General features: G+C 37.6%; 1 protein-coding gene across 4 annotated transcripts in view; it reads left to right on the forward strand.

Moving 5' to 3' along the window:
- Positions 1-16363, forward strand: part of PTPRG (protein tyrosine phosphatase receptor type G) — a 713496-nt gene extending 697133 nt beyond the window's left edge. For all 4 annotated transcript variants that reach the window (XM_060766453.2, XM_060766454.2, XM_060766455.2 and 1 more), the window contains 9 exons: positions 183-318; positions 1340-1486; positions 2405-2498; positions 3193-3269; positions 5377-5505; positions 7026-7172; positions 9948-10090; positions 12319-12454; positions 13814-16363. In XM_060766453.2, coding sequence (XP_060622436.2) covers positions 183-318; positions 1340-1486; positions 2405-2498; positions 3193-3269; positions 5377-5505; positions 7026-7172; positions 9948-10090; positions 12319-12454; positions 13814-13960 — 1156 coding nt within the window. In that variant the 3' untranslated portion in view covers positions 13961-16363. The remainder of the gene's footprint in view (positions 1-182; positions 319-1339; positions 1487-2404; positions 2499-3192; positions 3270-5376; positions 5506-7025; positions 7173-9947; positions 10091-12318; positions 12455-13813) is intronic.
- The last annotated feature ends 4649 nt before the right edge of the window (positions 16364-21012 follow it).

The raw sequence follows: 21012 nt of genomic DNA on the forward strand, positions 1-21012 counted from the left end.
TGTAGCATTTCCAGAGAGGCTTCTTGATGGTGGAATCCCATTCCATCAGTGTTGCTGTTTCTTAAAGAAAAGGAAAGAAAAGAAAGGACAAGACTTGGGTCTGAATTTACATTCAATCATGGCATTGCAATGTTGTGTAAGTATTTATCTGGCCTTTCTTTTTTATCTTTTCTGTGTGTCAGTGCTGGCGTTGGCAGAACTGGTACCTACATTGTTATAGACAGTATGCTGCAACAGATAAAAGACAAAAGCACAGTGAATGTCCTGGGTTTTTTGAAACACATCAGGACACAGCGCAACTACCTCGTCCAGACAGAGGTAAAAATACAGAAACATATTTATTGTCGAAGGCTTTCACAGCCAGAATCACTAGGTTGTTGAGAGTTTTCCGGGCTGTATAGCCATGTTCCAGAAGCATTCTTTTCTGACGTTTTGCCTGCATCTACCTCACAACTTCTGAGAATGCCTGACATAGATGCAAGCAATACATCTGGAGAGAATGCTTCTGGAACATGGCCATACAGCACAGAAAACTCACAACAACCCAACATATTTATTGTCATTGCTGTAAATAGTTGTTCACTTGTTACAATTTGCTACATGTAGAATAATTTGCCTAGTGCATTTTCCACTCAGACTGGGGTTATTAATCAGTGGAGACTGGACTCAAAAGAAATGTGTGGATAGGTTGCAGAGTGTCTGTGCAATAGATGCCAAAATGGCCTGCCTTTCATTTTCTCATTTGAAAATTGTATTATAAGTCCATTTTCTGGAGAGAGGAGTCCATAACTCTGATCAGGTTGTGGATGTCCTCAACCTATCAGCCGTATACTACATTTCTTTTATGTTTTTGTAGATTCAGTGAGAAAGCGCATTTATTTACACAGAACTGAAATGTGTCAAAGAATTTTTAAAAACAAGTTGAACCCCCTAAAATATCACTGTTATGTCATGAAAAAATACAAGGAGGAATTATTAAATGAAGAGTAATGCCTACTTCGTAACATTATGTTTTCATGAAGATCGAGAATTTTTTTTTAATTTGCTGGAAATTGTAACCTTTTAAAAAACTGAAAATACATTTAGTAAAAGAAAAGGAGAAATGATGACAGTGGGAAGGATTGAAACGTAGTAAGGAATGAAAACAGAATTCTGGCCATTAATAAAAGTGAAAGAAGTAAAAGAAAAACAGGTAGAAAGCTGTATGTTAAACAAAGCAGCAGGAAGGGACTGAAAAGTTGTCTTAAAAGGTACTTTATCTAATGATGTTTTCCTAAAGCTGTGCCTCATTCAGTGACCTTGGGTTTTGCTCACATCTTGTTTATTCCGGTCATTCCAGGAACAGTATGTTTTTATTCACGATGCCTTGTTGGAAGCCATTCTTGGGAAAGAGACGGAAGTTTCTGCCAACCAGCTACACAGCTATGTTAATAGCATCCTCATACCTGGAATTGGGGGCAAGACTCGACTAGAGAAACAGTTCAAGGCAAGATCCTTTCTTATCCTACAACTTTGCTGCTTTTTCCATGTGGAACAAAGCGATCCAGATTTTTGGAAAACACAAACAAATTAAATCAGTGAGAAGTGTAACCGTGTTTTCACTTTATCCTGATGATGAACCTAGAGTGTTTTTAGTTGGTTTGGATATTAAGACTACTTTCTTCCTATGGAACAAGAGTTTGAGTTTTATGAGAGGGGTAGAATTTGTTCAGAAGATGTTTAACTCTCTTTTTTTTCGTGTCAGGAGCTATTTGAGAAATTGCAAGTCACTTCTAGTGTGAGAGAATTGGCCGATTGCAAAGATGTTGCCCAGGAGACACCCGGATGTTTTACCATCCTGTGAGGAGGCTTCTCTCATGTCCCCACAGAGAGAAGCTAGAGTTGACAGATGGGAGCTCACCCTGCTCCCCGGACTCGAACCACTGACCTTTTGGTCAGCAGTCCTGTCAGCACAAGGGCTTAACCCACTGCGCCACCAGGAACTCCATATTGCCTCCCTCTGAAGCTGGGAGAGCATGATTTGCCCAGCAGTTTCATGACAAAGTGAACATTTGAACCCTGGTCTCAAGAATCATAATCCAACATTCAAGCTACCACACCATGCTGCCTCCTCAATTGGAAAGGCATTTAAATTCCTTTGTGTCCTATAGATAAGAATGATACTTCCTTAAGGGCTGAAAAGATTTGTATATACACTTTTCTCTACATAGAGGATTCAGACCCCCTTGCCATTTCGAATGATTCTGTCAAATCTAGCAATACAGTTTGTTTTTTCAGGAAGGCAAGATCCCCCCTGCCAACCCAGTAAAATGCCTGTTTCTGCATATATATGGTTTGTGTGTGTGTTTTAAAGAATAACAAAATAATTAATGAAACTTGCTTCTGCTTTGTTTAAATATCTTAGCTGGTTATGCAGTGCAATGCAAAATATGTGGAGTGCTTCAGCGCCCAGAAGGACTGCAACAAAGAAAAGAATAGGAACTCATCAGTAGTGCCATGTAAGATAACATCTTCCAAGTTTGATTGTTACCCTGCCTACATTCTTTCTGCTCAGATTTGCATGGCGCTATCTATGTGGTGAATTGGACTGTTCTGTGTTGTTGGGTTGATGCTCTCTTTAAATATAACTCTGGGTTGTAGGATCAACTTTAGATACCAGTTAAAATATTCCTATACGTAAAGGCATATCAGAATTTTAGAGTGTGTGGACATTCCAGTAAGAACTTTACATACCGATGAAGTAATTTTTAAATTAATGTTTCAATAACCTTCATCAAACCAATATAGCTTCTCCTTTCAGGAAATACTTTCTAGAAATTGTCTTATCCTAGCAATCTATATACATATATAAATAAAGGTGTGAGTGTGTGTGTGTACTATCTGTGCCTAGTTTGGTCCAGATCCTCCATGTCTTGATGGATCTGGATCAAACCTGGAACAAATATAAATTGAGGCTCTTGAACTGTAAATGGGCTTCAAACTGATGTTATGCTTACACACTAAAAAAATCATGTTATCTTCTTTGAGCTCAAAAGATTGAGGGGCTTCAAACTGATGTTACATGTACACATTTTTTTAAAAAAAACAAACATGTTATTCTCTTTGAGCTGACCCAGGGTAAACTTGAGTATTCTGTTATGGTGTTAGTGTTGTGGTTATGATTTCCGATGCCTTTTTTCCCCTGTGCTGTAGCCGAGCGAGCAAGAGTGGGACTAGCACCATTACCTGGAATGAAGGGGACTGATTACATTAATGCCTCTTATATCATGGTAAGAAAATCAACAGTTCATTGTGAGTAAATCAGTGGAAAATAATGGTTTCAGTATCTAGAGATGATTACAGGAATTTTGCCTTGTGTTCAAATACAGTGATGCCACTTCAAAAAAGAGCACCATGTAGGGCAATATTAACTATCATAAATTTGGTTTAGAAGATAATTTCAATTTTCATAAGAGCTCAGAGGAGCTATTTTCCCTTGAGCTCAGTGAAACCTCTCTCTTGTCAGCACTTGGTCAGGGAGATGTTTGCTGCAGTGAGCCAGTGGCTGTTTGGAATGAAAGGTCCTCCATATATATCCCTAATGAGGCAATGCCCAGTATGCTATAGAATTTGTACCAAAGGATGCAGCCTCATTTAATCATAGCTCTATGAGCTGTATGCACAGGAGTAATATTCTGAACTTGGTAATGTCTTTTTTGACTGCAACTCCCAGTATCTCCCAATTAGCAATGGCCTTGCTAAATAGGAAATAGAGCTGTAAGAAGGTTAGCTCATTAATGAGTAACTCTGGAAAGTTAGGGGGCAGTACTAGCCTCCTAACAGACCTTGCGAGGACTGCTTCTGCTCCTGCAAAAATAGAATAAAATTGCTTTTTAAAAAAAACAGCCCTTAGATGTCTCTAGGGCAGACATGGGCAAACTTTGGCCCTCCAGGTGTTTTGGACTTTAACTTTCACAATTCCTAACAGCCAGTAAGCTTATTTACAGCATTTATATTCTGCCCTTCGCACCCTGAAAGGGACTCAGGGCAGATCACAGAGCACATACACAGCAAACATTCAATGCCGTTAAACAGACAGGACAGATAGAGGCATATGCCGGCATTTTTCCCAACTGGTGGTTGTGCTTGATTCCGGCCACAGGAGGGTACTGTCGCTCCATCCTCTATGACAAAGAGCTCTTGACCACAGACTTTCTCCTTTCTTTGATCAACAGCATTTTCTGGTACTTCCTTTTTTTATGGTGCGGTAAAATACCTCCCCACTTAAGTGGTGCCAAATTTTTCTATTCACAACTCACAACTGTTTTTGAACTGCTTAGGTGGACAGTGAGCTGGGCTAAAGGTCGGGTGCTCACCTATTGCTGCTGGTGATTAACCAGCTGTGCTAAAGCTGACTGGGATTTCTGGGAGTTAAAGTCCAAAACAACTAGACGGTCGAAGTTTGCCCATGCCTGCTCTAGGGGATGCATAGTGAAAATGCACCCCACACCATCACTGGACATTTTAGGTAACATCTTGCCCACCCCTGGGTTAGATGGTCACTTCTCAAGTGTGCTTAATGATAAATTCCTGCACTGCCAGGAGGCTGCATGTTGGGTCTTTTTCCAACTTGATTATTTAAAGCTCTGGGAATGAGCCATGTCCTACATGTCTAACCAATAGATTTAAATTACAAGAAATGAAGTGCTAATTCAATATTAGGAAGACCTTCCTAATAGTAAGAATTGTTCAACATAGACTCCCTCAGAGGTGAGTGAACTCTCCTCTATTGGAATTATTTAAATGTAAGCTTGATGGCCATCTGTCAAGGATGCTTCACATTTGCATTCCTACAATGGCAGGTGTTGGAATAAATGGCCCTTGAAGTCCCTTCCAACTATATTTTCTCTGTGATCCATGATACCCTGTTAACTGGTGATACAGTTTTTCATTGTTGCACATGGTACATTATTCACCATCTCATCTGACTGGAGAAATTTTCATAAACATTCTAAGTGATACTTATTGTACTAGCAATGGACTATGTGGCATCACAGAAAGAATGCAGTGCATCCAATAGGAATGCCCCGGAGCTCGTTATTTTTAATTAGCGTAAACAAATGTTAGCTGCCACTCATCATATCTGTTTCCACTATGGTCCTCTCTGCTCAGTAGGTTGCCATTCCTGGTGCAAAGTATGGAGTTAAACGGTATATGTTTGTTGAGCATATTTTTCTTTGACATGTTATCCATTATTTTTGTTAGGGTAAATTAACCCAGCAGGGAGCTTTAAGCATCCAGCAATCTAACAACTAGTTTTGTCTGTTCTCATCCATGAAGTTTAATGTTCCCCAAATACTCTATCCACTGAATACAAAATGATCTCTGCTTTCAAAGGGCTACTACCGGAGCAACGAGTTCATCATCACACAGCATCCCCTGCCACACACAACTAAAGATTTCTGGCGAATGATCTGGGATCACAATGCACAGATCATTGTCATGCTTCCAGATAACCAGAGCTTAGTAAGTTGTTTAATTCTGCACGCTGTATATTAATGATGTAACACAGCAGGGAGCAAGAACCGGGCCCGCTTAGCAACATTTACTGGCTGTGCTTCAAAGGGAAAATATACTTGATGTCTCAGTTAACAACTCCATAAGTTACAAATGACCAAGGAAATTCTAAGTTGTATCTAAGGTGGAGGGGGGGAGGATACAAAACTGCTAAATCTTCCACCAGCATCAATACTGAAATATACACTGTTTTGTGTACACTGCTTTGATCAAACCACTGAGGGGGGTTTTTTCGAGGCAAAGGGGAAACAATACACCTTCACTAACTAGATTTTTGACTAGAATACTAGTCAAAAATCATAAGAGCCAAAAATCTCCCTGCCCTTATTGTATTAAACAAACAAATGTGTATTTGTTTATTTCTTCTGCTGAGAACAGTCCCTTGAAAACTAGCATAACGGAACAAATTGCCCCTGGTAATAAGGAGAAAGCATATAAACCTTTGACCGGCAGCGACTGATCTCCTATGAATTTGTCCAATTCCCAGATTAGTTGCTGGCCATTACTGTTTCTAAGGTAGTGATTTCAGTTTATGTGTGCCCTGTGTGAAGAAGTAGGATATCGGGAGTTGAGTAACTCAGCAAAGTTACACTGCTCCTTTCAGGTATAATGTTACATGAGGGGGCGTGATGTAATAGCTTAAGGCGTCACACTACAATTCTGGACAACAGGGTTCAGATTCCTGCTCAGCCACAGAAACCCACTGGGTGACCTTGGGCAAATCACACACTCTCAGCTTCTGGGAAGGCTCTAAACAAATCTTGCCATGATAGGTTCTCATTAGAGTCACTGTACATTGGAAATGACTTGAAGGCACAAGACAACAAATTCTCTTACATACCAGATTCGTATCCTTTTGGATCACAGCTCATAAAATTTTTACATTTTTAAAAAACTATTTTGATTTTAAAAACTGAATATAAGCAGTGTCTTTAGCAAATTTAAAGTTCATTAGAACTTTTCATTGCTTGAATAATTTTCTTTCATCAGCTCATTGTGAAAAGGTATATAGTTTCCATCACTCCAGGCCTGGAAATCATTGTTATAGATTTGAAGTTTTGAAATAAAACTGCTATTGTATTATTGAAGGCTTTCTCCTATTGTGTAGAAGCAGAATATACATGTAAGATAAATTAGTTATTATCTAATAATCATTAGGGTGCCTGCCTGCCTGAAATCATATGACATCAAACATCGGACATTACTATATTTTTGTCTTATACCCAAGTGAAATATATTTGTATAAATGTTCTAAAATGTACATTTCCCTAGTAAACATTTAAATTTGTCCTGTTAGAAATCTCAGTGTTTCTATGGCAGTTATTTTGCTGACAGAATTATTTAGTGGAAACTCAGTTTATGATCCCGGTTATTAAGCCACGTTTTGATTCTTTGAATTGTCCCAAGTTAAAAGTTAAAAGAATTATTATGAAAACCATATGTCTTCTGTTTGGTTCACTTATCTTCAGGCAGAGGATGAGTTTGTGTACTGGCCAAGTCGGGAGGAATCCATGAATTGTGAAGCATTTACTGTGACCCTTATCAGCAAAGACAGGCTGTGCCTCTCTAATGAGGAGCAGATCATCATCCATGACTTTATCCTTGAGGCTACTCAGGTATATAAAGCATTTTCCAAAGGTGAACCTGGCATCTGTGATATTCAAAGTGCTACTGAGAAGAGTGTTTTTAGGAAGATTGATTTAATGTCTCTATTTGGCCAGGACGGACTTGTTATCAACTACACTCCCTCTTCCCCTAGAGATTTGTGTTAATTTCGGTTTAGCATTTCCATAGAAAACAGCAAGTTTTCAGTTTTGATGTGATCCAAAAGTTAAACTGCTTCTCAAGCAGAAATCACACTAAAGGCCCAATCTCTCTTTTTTGAAAGGACTGCTCATAGACGTGTCTCAGGAACTGGTGAAAACTGCTGCTGTTTGTCTCAGATGAGCCTAATAAGGCTTATGTGTAGCAATGATATTGTTATGAAGTCCTTATTGGAGAAATACTAACTTCACTTTAATATTCCATCCACTTTCTGGACAAATGGCAGAATAGAGTATTTAATTCCTGGAAGTTTTTTTCTTCTTCTGTTACTATCTCAATAGCACCATATGCAAAAAGCTGAAAGAAGATCTACTTACAAGTAGCTATGGTAGCAATCTGTTCGTGCTGTATTCTGCATTTTGTTCCTTCCATCATTCCAATACTGGAGAGCACATTACAAGTGTAGAGAACAGCCTGGAAAGAGTGCAAAGATTGTGACTGAGAAGACCAAGACAAAACATGGAGTTAACAAGGGCGGTGCTGCAGACTGCCTCAAATTTGAAGCAACAAGTAGTCCAACCACTATACCAGGGATGTCCAACCTTTTGGCTTCCCTGAGCCATACTGGAAGAAGAATTGCCTTGGGCCACATGTAAAATACACTAATAATAATGGTAATGGGCATACAAAAAAATAGGTCCATGCATCATTTTTTTTCTATTTGCCACCACAAAGAAGCAAAAAACAAAAAAAAAGATTATCTTATAATAATCTTAATTATTCAGAGAGTCTTTTAAAATCATTGAGCATATCTTCTGGCAAAACAGTTTGCAATTACAATGCGAATTCGATATAATACTGATATTTGTGGACATAACATACTCTGAATATTCCTTTCCAATCTGTTGTCATCTACAACATTCACGCTCGAAAACATGCAGTTGAGTTACCAAAAAATCGTAATGTTTCAAATGCATCTACAATTTTGTGTTGGGCCACATTCATAAGCATCCATGGACCACAGGTTGGCCTAGACCATACAGTGTAGCAGAAAAACTTGAAAATTCCTGTGTATGTTGCATAGGTGGATCTCTGAATGGCTGGCAAAAAAAAAATCCAGGACACAGGGCTGGATTACTGACAATTTTGCTTCTCTTGTTTAAAGTTTTGTTCGAAGTTCCATCGTTCAACAACCCGATTCAAGGTAATGCAGAGTTCCTTTTATAGGTTAAGAGTATAGTCACTAGGTCTGCATATTTAAGTAATCATTGTCATATGCAGCTATTATGTCTTAACATAAGGTGCATTTACTGAAACTGAATTAATGGAATTGTTAATTATCCATGGGGTGATTTCCCCACAGACCTTGCAGAGGGGCACCTGTTTTTGTAAGCTGTATGCTGACTTGAATCTGTTTGCCAGTTCTGAACAACATCTGGAGAAAATCTTAGGTGGCTGCAGGAAAAGCACTGCAGGAGTACCAAGAATCTCCTTCTCTTTTTTAATTATATGAGGGAACAGCCACTGCCAACAATGCATTTTCTTCATGCGTTGCCTCCCTCTTTATGAACTGGAGCCATTCATTTGCCTGAAGAGAAATCTAACAGAGATCATTTCATCACCCTAGTGGAACATAACACTTTGCCAGCATACTTCATCCCTCTTCCCTTTCTGCCACAGAGGCAACCAATCTGTTCATGGAAAAGCACACTGCCTCAGCCAATTAGTGGCTAGGAGAGAGCAAAAACCACCTAGGCAACATCCACCTACAGTTCCATAACTGAGCGAAGGGAGTATGACAATCACCCAGACTCCAGCATAGCCATGTATCCTCATTACAAATCCAGGATGATAATGTCTTCTCCCTTCTCATGACCACAGAACTTCTGCCTGATGCTATCTCTTCCACTCTGAATGGCCATGGAAATGTTCTCTGACATGGGAAAATCAGTTGCATGGGTTGTTGTTGTTTTTTTTTGGGGGGGGGGGCAGGGTGTGTATAAATAACTCTTTGCACAATCACACCAAAATACATATGCACAGATAACAAGAGGTTATGCCAACAGGATTCCAGGTTCATTCCTATCATTGTGTTTTTTAAAAATGCTATTTGCTCTGTTTATTTTAATATTATCATTGTTACCTTAGTTCTCTGTGTGCAATGTGAATGTTACTATAGTTAATTATAATAAATATTTTTAAATTCCAAGCTTCAAGGTATCTTAGTTACAAAATCTTTATTTACTATGTTGTAGGACATAGGTAGAAATACAGATGCATAAAAGTACACAAATTTGTCATTGCATCTGTCTGCCCGCTTTAAAGAAGGTAGATTTTCAGGGAGGTGTCGAGTATTTTTTTTTTTCTCAAAAGGGGGTAGTATGCCAAATAAGTTGAGGAACCTTTGCTTTAAGACAAAAATAAGTTGACCTCACTTCCATATGGAAAATGGATTCTTCCTTGTTTGGGAGAGGAACAAGATGTTTATCATCAATAATAATCAGAAGATTGGTCAACTGGTTTTTAATTTCAAATACCAAAACAGATGTGATGTTTGAAAGTAGATGTGCAGTCTAAGCAAAATAGTAGACTTAAATTATTAATACCTGGATTGGCTTTCATTTCAGGATGACTATGTTTTGGAAGTACGTCATTTTCAGTGTCCAAAATGGCCAAACCCAGATGCTCCAATAAGCAGTACCTTTGAGCTTATCAATGTAATTAAGGAAGAGGCCTTAACAAGAGATGGCCCCACCATTGTTCATGACGAGTATGTATATCTATCACATCATAAGCATAGAAAGAACACAGTGGACCTTAGATAGAATATTATCTCTTATGTGTGTGCATTACTACTACTACTACTACTACTACTATGTGTGTGAATGTTCTAGATGTTGCTTACTTATATAAAGATGCTCTTTCTTTTAAATAACGCAATCATTTATTTTCTGTATTTTACACAATAAGTCAGTCAGTATAAGTAGCTGAAATACTTCTCAGCAGTGTGGGTGTGCTAAACATAATCATCAATGTTTGGCTGGCTGAGGTTGCCCACTCCTGATATGTCTTATTATCACTGGCAACCCTAGCCAAAATAGTCAATGGGAAGGGATGATTACTGTTGCCATTCAATTACAATTGAGGAACATATGTCCCATGGGATGGTAACAACAATGACAGTGTTGTAAAGATATAAAAGATGTTCATATTGGAATAACACAGAAACAAGTCCATCACAAACACAATCTGAACAACCCCACATTGCATAATATGATTTCAGCACTAACTGAGGGAAATTAAGCATCCAAATTCTCCCGGGGGACTCTGTCCAATGTGAAAGTAAATATTTCCATAGTTTAGAAAGATCTTTCGGTGCATGTCTCTAATGTACAATGCAATATACCAGATTTTTACCCTCTCATTCCACCCACTAAAAAAGCTTTAATTCTATCACATTTCCTTGCTTACCTTTGTATCAAAGAACTTAGGTTTGCTATTCATACTGATTCAAATCACTGGCCCCTATGTACTAAGTGACAGCAACTTTTTGAGATCTCTGGTAGAAGTCTCTCCAAGTTTTTCTATTAGAGATCTTTTCATTTGATATGCCATGAAATCAACTAGAGGTGCTCTGTGTGAAAAACATGTAATCTATCACTGAGCTGTGGATCTTCCACAAGCATTGTCTCCTCAGCCCTGCTCCAAAAGGCTTCAGTGTATAAAATGTCACTTTTTCTGAAACAGGTCCTGTAGTACCACAGCTGTTATAACCGTTTCTTTAACAATCACTTCTCCCACACATTCTGTCCTGATGTGCAAGAACTGTATCTTGAAGAAACATTCAAGAAGTCTGTTAGTTGGTCAACTGGCCCAAATTGCAATCAATTAGTGGAAGGGTTGTTTCCAAATAGCTTTTACAGGGAGCCCCCAAGTTATGAATAAGACAAGTTCTGTAGATTTGTTCTTAAAGTGAATTTGTATGTAAGTCAGAACAGGTACATTTTAAGTGTAACTCTTGACATTCTTGTGGTGTTCGTTTTGATGTCTGTGCCCCTGTTCAGAAGTTTTCACCTCACTTTCTGTCCCTGTGATAATTGAATTTGAGGAATTTGGCTTGTTATGGAAACAAGAAGTGGTGGTAAAGCTTCAGTGGAAACACCTTTTCCCCATGATAACTCTTTCAGGAGTGAGTATCCCTTCCAAAGGGTAGATTTCTCTCACTTCCTGTTGTCTCACCACCATTCTCAATTGTGAGTCGTTTGTAAGTTGGATGTGTGTAACTCGGGGACTTCCTGTATTTATTTTTGCTTCTCTTCTTCAGAGGTGATGACAGTACCATACAAAAATGTGCTGTTACCCTGCACAGATGGGACTTCCATGTAATCTGAATGGCCATGGGTGATTGCAAAAAGAGTCATCTAGGGCTCTATGCATATTTACTTTTCCATATTTTGATTTGCTAAAGTACAATGTAAAACACAGGTGCTTTCAGCTATATTTAGCTGTGGCCACTTTTAACTCTCGCCTATTTTTTGAGTGCTTTTGCTGCTCTTGCAGTATTCAAAACTGCTTTACAAAATTAGGACGGTTATTGATTTGGGCATTTCATGAGAGCAAAACACCCACCCTGTTTCTAGAAGTGCTGACTCATTTCTTCTGTAAATTGCTTTTTGTATTATTTGTTATCTTCACTGATTTTTATTTTTATGCTTTAATACATAATATATGTTCCATTTTTAATGCAATCTGAGGAAATGTAGCTGAAAATGAACATTTTCCTTTGGTGCACTCAGCTACATCATCATGTATTTTATTTATTAATACAACAGCATAATATTCCCAAGCACAGGTATATTTATCTGACAGGGAATATAAAGTGCAAATCCAAGCAAACTAAAACTGACACAGGGACATAAAATTTTCATTACTTTTTGACAGGAGGTTCCCATGGTTCACCTATGAGTGTCTGAATACAATGTTTCTGTACATTTGCAGATATGGAGCAGTGGCAGCTGGAACTTTATGTGCCCTTACCACCCTGTCCCAACAGCTGGAGAATGAAAATGCAGTTGATGTTTTCCAGGTGGCAAAGATGATCAATCTGATGAGGCCTGGAGTATTCACAGACATTGTAAGTCCGTAAATCTATAACACAATGATCTTCTTAACAAAGTAGTCACTCCATGTGAATATGTTCCATGTGAATAAATCTAGACCTATGCATTATCTAGTTCCAATTCCCTATGCACATGGCTTCAATGAGGGACCTATAATGGGACCTAATCCTAAGAAAATGTGTATATTGTTGCCCAGTTGTTTTTCTGCTTTTACCTGAAAACAGCACAAATGTTGTCACATTTACCTACACAATTAAGGGACTCAGTGCAGCAGTAAACATAATTTCAGGCCTGTTTTTTTTTTTGGGGGGGGGGGGGCGGTTGTACATCTTTGATGGAATTTTTCTCTCCTTTTTAGATGCCTGTTTACTACCGGGCACAATTCAAAGTGCTGGCTTTGGCCTATAAAGCCCTAAATGTCCCTGGCCCAGTTTACACGTCCAAATGCATCTCCCTTTACAATCCACTGTGAAGAATAAGATATTCTGGGGAGGCTCTGCTCTCAGTACTGCAACAGTCACTGGCGTGTTTGGCTGGGACGAGAAAGAGGGCCTTCTCAGTGATCCCCCCCCCCTCCCCGGTCTATGGAATTCCCTTCCTAGCAAGATTAGATCAGCACCCCCCCCCCCTCCTGTCCTTCAGAAAGATAGTAAAGACCTTTGGGGCAGTGCAATGAGACAGGAAGCCTACTCTGCTGACCGTAACCACAATGATGTTTTGAGATAGTTTTAAGCAACTGATTTTAAAGTAGATATAACAGATTTTAGAGTTTATTTATAGTTATTTTATGTCCTGGCATGAAATGATTGTTGTATATATGTTGTGCTCTACCCTGAGTCCCTTTCAGGGTGAGAAAGGTGTAATTTAAAGGTTTCAAATAAATATATAAACCTAGTCTAGACTAGAAGGTAAAGTGCAACAAGTTCTACTGGTACCACCCAGTAGAAGAGATGGAGTCTCAATGTGTTGAAAAAGAGGGTCTTAAAATAATCTAATAGAAAAATAAAGACTAAAGAAAAATCAAGAATAAATAGTAGCCATGTAGGTAGTGCTGCCATTACTGGTTACTTGCTTACATGTTTAGCTGTAAAGAATTGCTAGTGGACAATGTTTTTCTTTTAGAGTAGAACTGAATAGGATAATATCAGGAAAATGTGATGAGAGTAAAGACTACTTTTGTGGGAAATAAAATATTTGAAAAAGGACTTAAGAAGGCGATAATATTCATAATGCAATCTGACAAAGTTGTTTGAGAAACTATCAGACTCTGGGAGAGCTCTGGGAGAGCTGCATCCTGGACATGACAAGTAATAACAGAATGAAGTCTGCATGATTTTTTTTTTAAAAAAAACTTTCTGGTTTTTCCATTCCAGGAGCAGTACCAATTTCTTTACAAAGCAATGCTAAGTCTGGTCAGCACTAAGGAAAATGGAAATGGCCCCATGGCACTGGACAAAAATGGTGCCGTTATGGCCAACGACGAATCTGATCCTGCAGAAAGCATGGAGTCTCTTGTCTAATTGGAATATTAAAAAGGCACTTAATTTGTGGGATTTCTGAAGACTGAGTGTACTTTTTGAGGCCTTTTTTGCCAGACTCTAGGTTATACAATAACCCAATTACTTTTTTACACTGATAAAAAGTTTTGATATTTATTTTTGCCATTTTATGTCTTAATGGTATCCTACTGAGCATTTGCACCTCTGTTTATTTCACACAGTGAAACGCAATTTTATCTAGTTTGCACTATATGATCAGTGTTAACTGCCTATAAAGTTGTAATACAAAAGCAAGCAAGCAAGCAAGCAAACCCTGATGACATTCCATGACAACAAACATGATGCTAATTAGTTGAAATGCCATGAAGTTTTGTTAATTACTATGAGCCTTGACTCTGAAGTCTTGAGTACTAGACCGGGATTCTTTTTTTTTTTTTTTCCTACAAGAAAATGCTGTACTCTTCAACACCTTTGAATACTTATTTGTTTAATTTTCATATACCGTAACTTTGGTAATTGTTATAGGTCTTCTGTATTGCGGTAACATGGATGAGTATTCTTTAATTTTGGGGAGGGGGAAGAGTGCTGGGATTATCACTAGCTAGATTGAAGTGCAAGCGTAGGTTGAGTAACTGTTTTACATTCTTTTGGATTTTTCTTTTGTTTACATGGAGACCTATAGATTGTTTTCTATGTAACACAAATAATTACATTCCCCAAACAGAGAACAACTCAGATCTAAGAACCAGTCTTACATAACTTCACCAAGCCCCCAGTTATTCTTAATAAGATTTTTATTTCAATATGGGAAATATTCTGACCATGTTTCCATAATAGACACTTTAATACTAAAAGGTGCAAAATGTACAATCAGGTCAGTTTCTTCTGAAAGCATTTAAGTGGCAATATTCCCAATTATCACATATTCACAATTTCACACAGATATTTCCTTAATTATTCTGGAACAGGAACTCTATCTGAACAGTATGTTACATGATGGAGAATGGAATTCTTAATTTGATAAATGTTAGATGCCATTTTTATGGGTGTATAATTTTCATACTTCAGTGCTAAAACATACTGATCCATATTACTGGTGAAGCGATCTAATAAAAAAAACTACCTATAACATTACACTCTTCCTATTTTTTTTGGAAACCAAATTATTTAGTGTACATCTCCAGATTGCTTAGAATCATTATCACATATTACACATATACTATACAGCATTATCTAATTCACATGTACTCGGGACTAAGTCAGACTGAGTCATGGGCCTTATTTCAAGTGCGAATACAGGATTGCAGCCTTAATCTCTTTCAAATCCAAGGAAATTTGTTACCACTGATTAGCCAAAAATGTAAATCCTTGTTTCAGATGATTTTAAGATGCTGTTTTCAGCTACTGCTTTTCAAAACTATCTATATGGTTCAGTTATGTGCTTACATATTAACAAATTAATGTCCAGTGGGGGACTTGGTTTCATTGCCAAAACCATTTGCAGTCAATATGCTGTATATATAAAAAATAATGCTCACTGGAGAGTGGACTTTGCTCCCAGTAAGTAGCTCTCAATATAATCAGTAGTGGCTAAAATGAATCATGGCTGCCCAAATCAATCAAGTAGCACCAGCTAGTGCTATGAGTTTTGACCTAAATTGCTTTCTTTGAGAAAGACCTCCAAATATACAATTATTTAGGTAAGGACTGGTGGCCACAGAAACCAAGAATACAGGCTCCTCCTACCTACACATTTTGTTCCTTATTTCTCCATTAGTTATTACTCATAGAAGGGGTTGTGCTTATTCATGATCAGACAATACAAGTATTGATCTAGATGTCACTGGAATGATAAGGAGTGTGACCTTGGCTATATCATTTCAGATTGCACTTGGGGACTCCCATAATGTAACAGCCAAAAAAAAACTGGCCTAAAGGTTTAGCTATGTAGGTAGGTCTAGCCTACCTTTCTCCTTCTAATGGCCATTTTGTCCTATCATGTGATACTCCACCCCACAGCTCTGAAATTGTACAAACACACATTTACTCACCCAGTGAGAACAAAGTCACTGTATGTTCTATTAACACCTTATAATTGTCTCTAGATCCAAGCCCACCTTGGACTGCTCATTTTTAACATAAAATTGAATTACTGTGAATGGTCATTCTTGGATGACAGGGGCAATCTATGTACTCTGGGGTTATTCTCCACATCAACAGATGACACAGAAGAATAACCCAAGAGTACATGTATTGCTCCTCCATGCCATCCAAGAAATGTAACATTTTCTAATAAAACAGCAGCATTAACAAAAACTACTGTTTATACTCATGTATAAATTTAGAAATTTTAGTTTAATTGATCTGAAAACCTGAGTCAACTCATCCTAGGTCAATGTAACTACTGTACCTTAACACTTATTTTTTTTAAAAAGAAACCATCACTTCTTGGAATAGAGTGGTGAAAATCAAGTATTTGGTTCATTCTGAGAACACCTTTAAAAAACATTGATCCCCTCTGCTGTCTCCACTAATGCACCACTGAATACCTGGGAAGTAAAGTAGTAGCAGTGGTACCCAAGTGTGTTTGGCACTGGCACTTTCCCCGCTCTGAGGAATAATAACAATAATTGTTATTTACTTTATTTCTTCCCCTCTTTTCTTCTTCTCATGGGGACTCAAGGCAATGACATGACACAACCCAGTAAATTGAAAAACAGCAAATTCAAAAAATTAAGCACAATTATAAAACAACTAAATATTGTATCGTGGATCTAAGTTAAAACACAGTTAAGATACAATAAAAATTATGACCCCTGCCATAGCTACAGGTTATATCAAAATCCTTAGCTTTGCCCCCAAAACCTACACTCAAGTTATACATGAAGTTGATTTATGCATGAGTATATATGGTATGCACATTTAACAAACACTTGTACAAAAAATTCTGAATATTACCGGAATTGCTGTGCAAATAGTAGGCATCTGTGTCATTACAATGTATAGGCTGGAATGCATTCTAAATCTACATCTACAGGACAAAACAGGGCAAATGATCTTTTGGAATGATTTCAGCTGTTTTCTCTGCAAATGTATGAGATCGTTAAAAAGGACATACATTCAAATGTACACACATTCAGGTAATGCTAATATAAATAGCCATCACTTAACTGAACAAAACAAAAACAGAGCTCTATCATATTACATCTATAGATATGACTTACTGTTTTCATGGATTTCTTTTTTAGAAGAAATCAGGATTGCACCAAACAACTACACGTCTAAATCCTTTGCCATGAAAAGTCAAGTGATATAGAGTTGTGGCTATTGCCAGAGGAGCTGAAGTGTCTATCTCTCCTCAAGCCTAATCAAATCCTGTATTTTCTTAACCAAATGCCTACTTCTTGAAATACTTCCTGCTAAATTGTAATGAGGTGTGAAAAGAATCAAATCAGTCGGGAAATTGTGTCACAAAGTAACCGCTATTCTTAAATTGATCCACCAAACAGCAGTTTGTAATTATTTGTAATCACATAGCCATGCTCCTCTCTCACATTACTGCCCATTTTAGAATTTTGGATGAAATTATTAATGTGGCATTCAAGAAACTACAATGCAAAGCCGCAAGAAGATCCTAAATCATTATTTTGACAAATCCATTGAGAAAGAATGTCGGGATTGAGGTTTTTGGGTTTCTTTGTGTATATTAGAATAATAAATGCACACACACACAAGATTTAGTGCCCCCCATTAATAGACTACATTAAGGGACACTCACCAGAGAGAGGCTTAATTAAACCATTACATTGTGTGGGTTGTTGCTGGTTTTTCAGGCTATGTGGCCATGTTCTAGAAGCATTGCATTGTGTCATAACTCAGATTGACTTTCCAGAAGCTGCACTCTAACCCTTTTCAAATTCTGCCATCTATAATGCTTCTGCCAAGACTGAGAGGCACACTTGCTTGCATTGGCATCAGGGACTGCAGTGCTCCCATTGCTGGCAATGGGCGCTGCTTCAGGAAATTACAACTTTTGAGCATGAGATGAATATTGATCATTTCACATCCAAAATTCTGTGGGAAGAAATGAGTGGCTGAATATTTAAAAGAGGAATGTTTTCCCTGAAATTAATTTGAATTTGTTGCTAATTTTTCATTCTAAACTTGTTTTGTGGATGGGATACCGCAGAGGAAAATGAATGTGTTTATGACAAGACTGCCTGGCTACACTTAAGGAAATTCCTTTACATCTATTCCAAGTCCTGCAAGTTTGAGTATGCAAGAAGGAATAGGAGAGAGAAAGAGAGAATGTGGATTTTAAGTCAAAATATTGGCCAGTAAAGCTAAAATTAAACTGTTCTGCAAAGCCAACACAATTTGAATTAGTATTTCAGGTTGTTTCTTTTAACATTTATGCATAAACTAATTCATAAATATATAGATTCATTTAATGTTCAGTAACCCTTCTTTTTACCTGCTTACAGAAAACAGGCTGTATTAATGGCTGCAGGAAAAGAGGTGATTACCAGAGATGCATTTAGGGAGAACAGTTTGCTGTTCCAAGTGAAAGTCAAGAAATGTCATAGTATAGATTTACTGTGAAATGAAAAAGCTACAGTTCTCAGCTTCAGGTTAGAATTCCTAGCTTGTTCTGAAGCAGCTGTGCAGAACTATTAGCCCACATCTAAAAGAAATGACAGCCAAATGACGGCCTATCCATTGTCTGGATTCACTCAACATACATATTTTTGGTTATGCAAACAGCAGCAGAATAGGATCATTAGTATGAGCAAAGAAGGAGGAATTCAACGCTTTCTCTCAGCTATATTCTGAATAAACATAACAGTTTTGGGAAAAGTCGAGGAAGAAAAAATGTTTTAAATATTGTTTATGAGTTGGAGCTCTAAATGGATATTGAAAAGATTAGCAGTTTCAGATTTTAATTATATACTACCACTTGTCCTTCTTACAGGATTGAAGTTCTATATACATTATAAGGGAAAATAAACTTCCTTATGACATCTGGATTGCATTAATTTGTAAACATTATGTTTTTCCAAGACTAGTTATTCTCAAAGAAATCAATATTTGAAAAAATAGTTTTTGAATTTTTTGTATCATGTCAGGAGCAATTTGAAAAGAAGCAGAAGCATTTGAATTACCCTGTTCTCCAATTAGTCCAGAAATAAACTGAATATAGAATTGCTGCCTGGGCACTCAATCATATTCCCTTCCTTCTGAATTTAGGTTATCACCACTAGGCCATAAAAACAGTATGTCTTTATATCCAGATCTATCAGCAAAAGAAAAGAACCAAGGTTGATACTCAGCATCAGGCAATAGTGATGTTCTCCCAAATCCACCTTAGAAGCTATTCCTAACAGCCTACCAGCTGTTAGGAACTATGGGAGTTACAGTCCAAAACACGTGCAAACCCAAGTTTGCCCATGCATGAGCTAGATAGATGTGGCATCATAGAGGTTCTTGAAGCACTGGTATGGAAGGGGGTTGGACTGGATGGCCCTTGTGATCTCTTGTGATTCTGTGAATTCTATGATTCTATGAATTGCTTCTAGGTCTCTCTTGACCATGAGGCACTTTGCAGCAGGTAGCTATAGGAAGAGGATTAAATGCTTCTCTTCACTTCAGTATTGGCGGAGAAGCTGCCTGGCCTCTAAAGTGGAGTGGGGGTGGCATTTTTTGTTACTGTATTGGTACAACCACCATAAATGTGAATCCCAGTATTTATGAAGTTGTAAGTCTTACAGCATCATAAATACTGAACAGGATGCTGGCCAACGTAATTTTAAAATATCTCCCATTGTTGGCATTCTAGCAATACAGCCTTGGTAGTGCAAATATATGTTCTACTTTTCGATTTTTTGAGCATGGGCATTAATAGATTAAATTCATCAGGCATGCATAGCATAGCAGGAGATACAAAAATGCTTTTCCTGTGCTTATTTAAACTTTCAATAGAAACAGCAAGTGAAAAGAGTGTGTATATGAGCGTATGCATGCACAATGCACACACAAAGGAGAGACATTAGTTAAATAGACAAGACATTTAAAATCTAAGAGTAAGCAAACTATAACTGTAAAGTATGTTTGCTTCTTTTATTTTTCTGGATGATTTCTTGAAAAGGAAGGAGACTACTTGGAATACAACCAAAACACTGTCCCTTTTGAATGATAGCACAATGACATCTTATGGATACCATTTTTTCTTATACATTGCTGTTGTAATGTAAAGTAGTGCTATCAGTTTTACCAAAGACACATAATTCCAATTCTTAACAGAAAATAAAGAAAAAAGATTAAAGGAAGAATGGTCTTAGGTTACAATGCCATAATCATATCCTTACAGTAAAACCTTCTGAAGCTCATTGGGAGATTTTTTTTTTTTTTTGACCAGACACATACAAAAATTGTGTTGATAATGACTTAGCAGTCATGGCTCCAAAATTCATTCTCTTCTGCTACCCACGTCTCTGATAGATGGTTATGTTTAAATGGTGCCAGTGAATTTTATGAAGGGGAAATGCCTCATTGCTTATCCATTGCATTTCATTTTCTTTTCTGTTCGAGAAGTAATTCTCTACTCTGACCTGTCGCTCCTTTGAGCTTTCTTGGTTGCCATTATAAACAATGTATACTGCATTGGCTTTGCTTATTTGTATAGGGAAGGCATGCAAAACAAAACAGGGAGAGAGAGTACACAAAGAAACCACAATGAAAAGACTTGGCCTCAGACACTGTCTTAGGTGTTCGACTGTTTTTAGTATTTTTGTTAGATATTTGCAAAGGGAAGCCTTTTCTACAGAGGATAATTAATTTCAAGAAAAATGTCTTGAGTTTTAAGAATAAACATGTCTCCAAAAGAGGAGACAGTCAATTTTATAAAATGTCACAACTCTCCAACATTTGGGGTAGTGACCTTTCTTTTGTTAGGACCTTTGAAACTAGCAAGCAGCCATCGTTTCTAAAGAACTCAGTATCCACCTCTATCCATTCTCTTCATTTCCTTCATTTTTAAATAGCAGAACTCATTAAAACTGTAAATATTTTGTTGC

This window comes from Anolis sagrei, chromosome 2, assembly GCF_037176765.1.
Source record: "Anolis sagrei isolate rAnoSag1 chromosome 2, rAnoSag1.mat, whole genome shotgun sequence".
NCBI classification, from domain to species: domain Eukaryota; kingdom Metazoa; phylum Chordata; class Lepidosauria; order Squamata; family Dactyloidae; genus Anolis; species Anolis sagrei.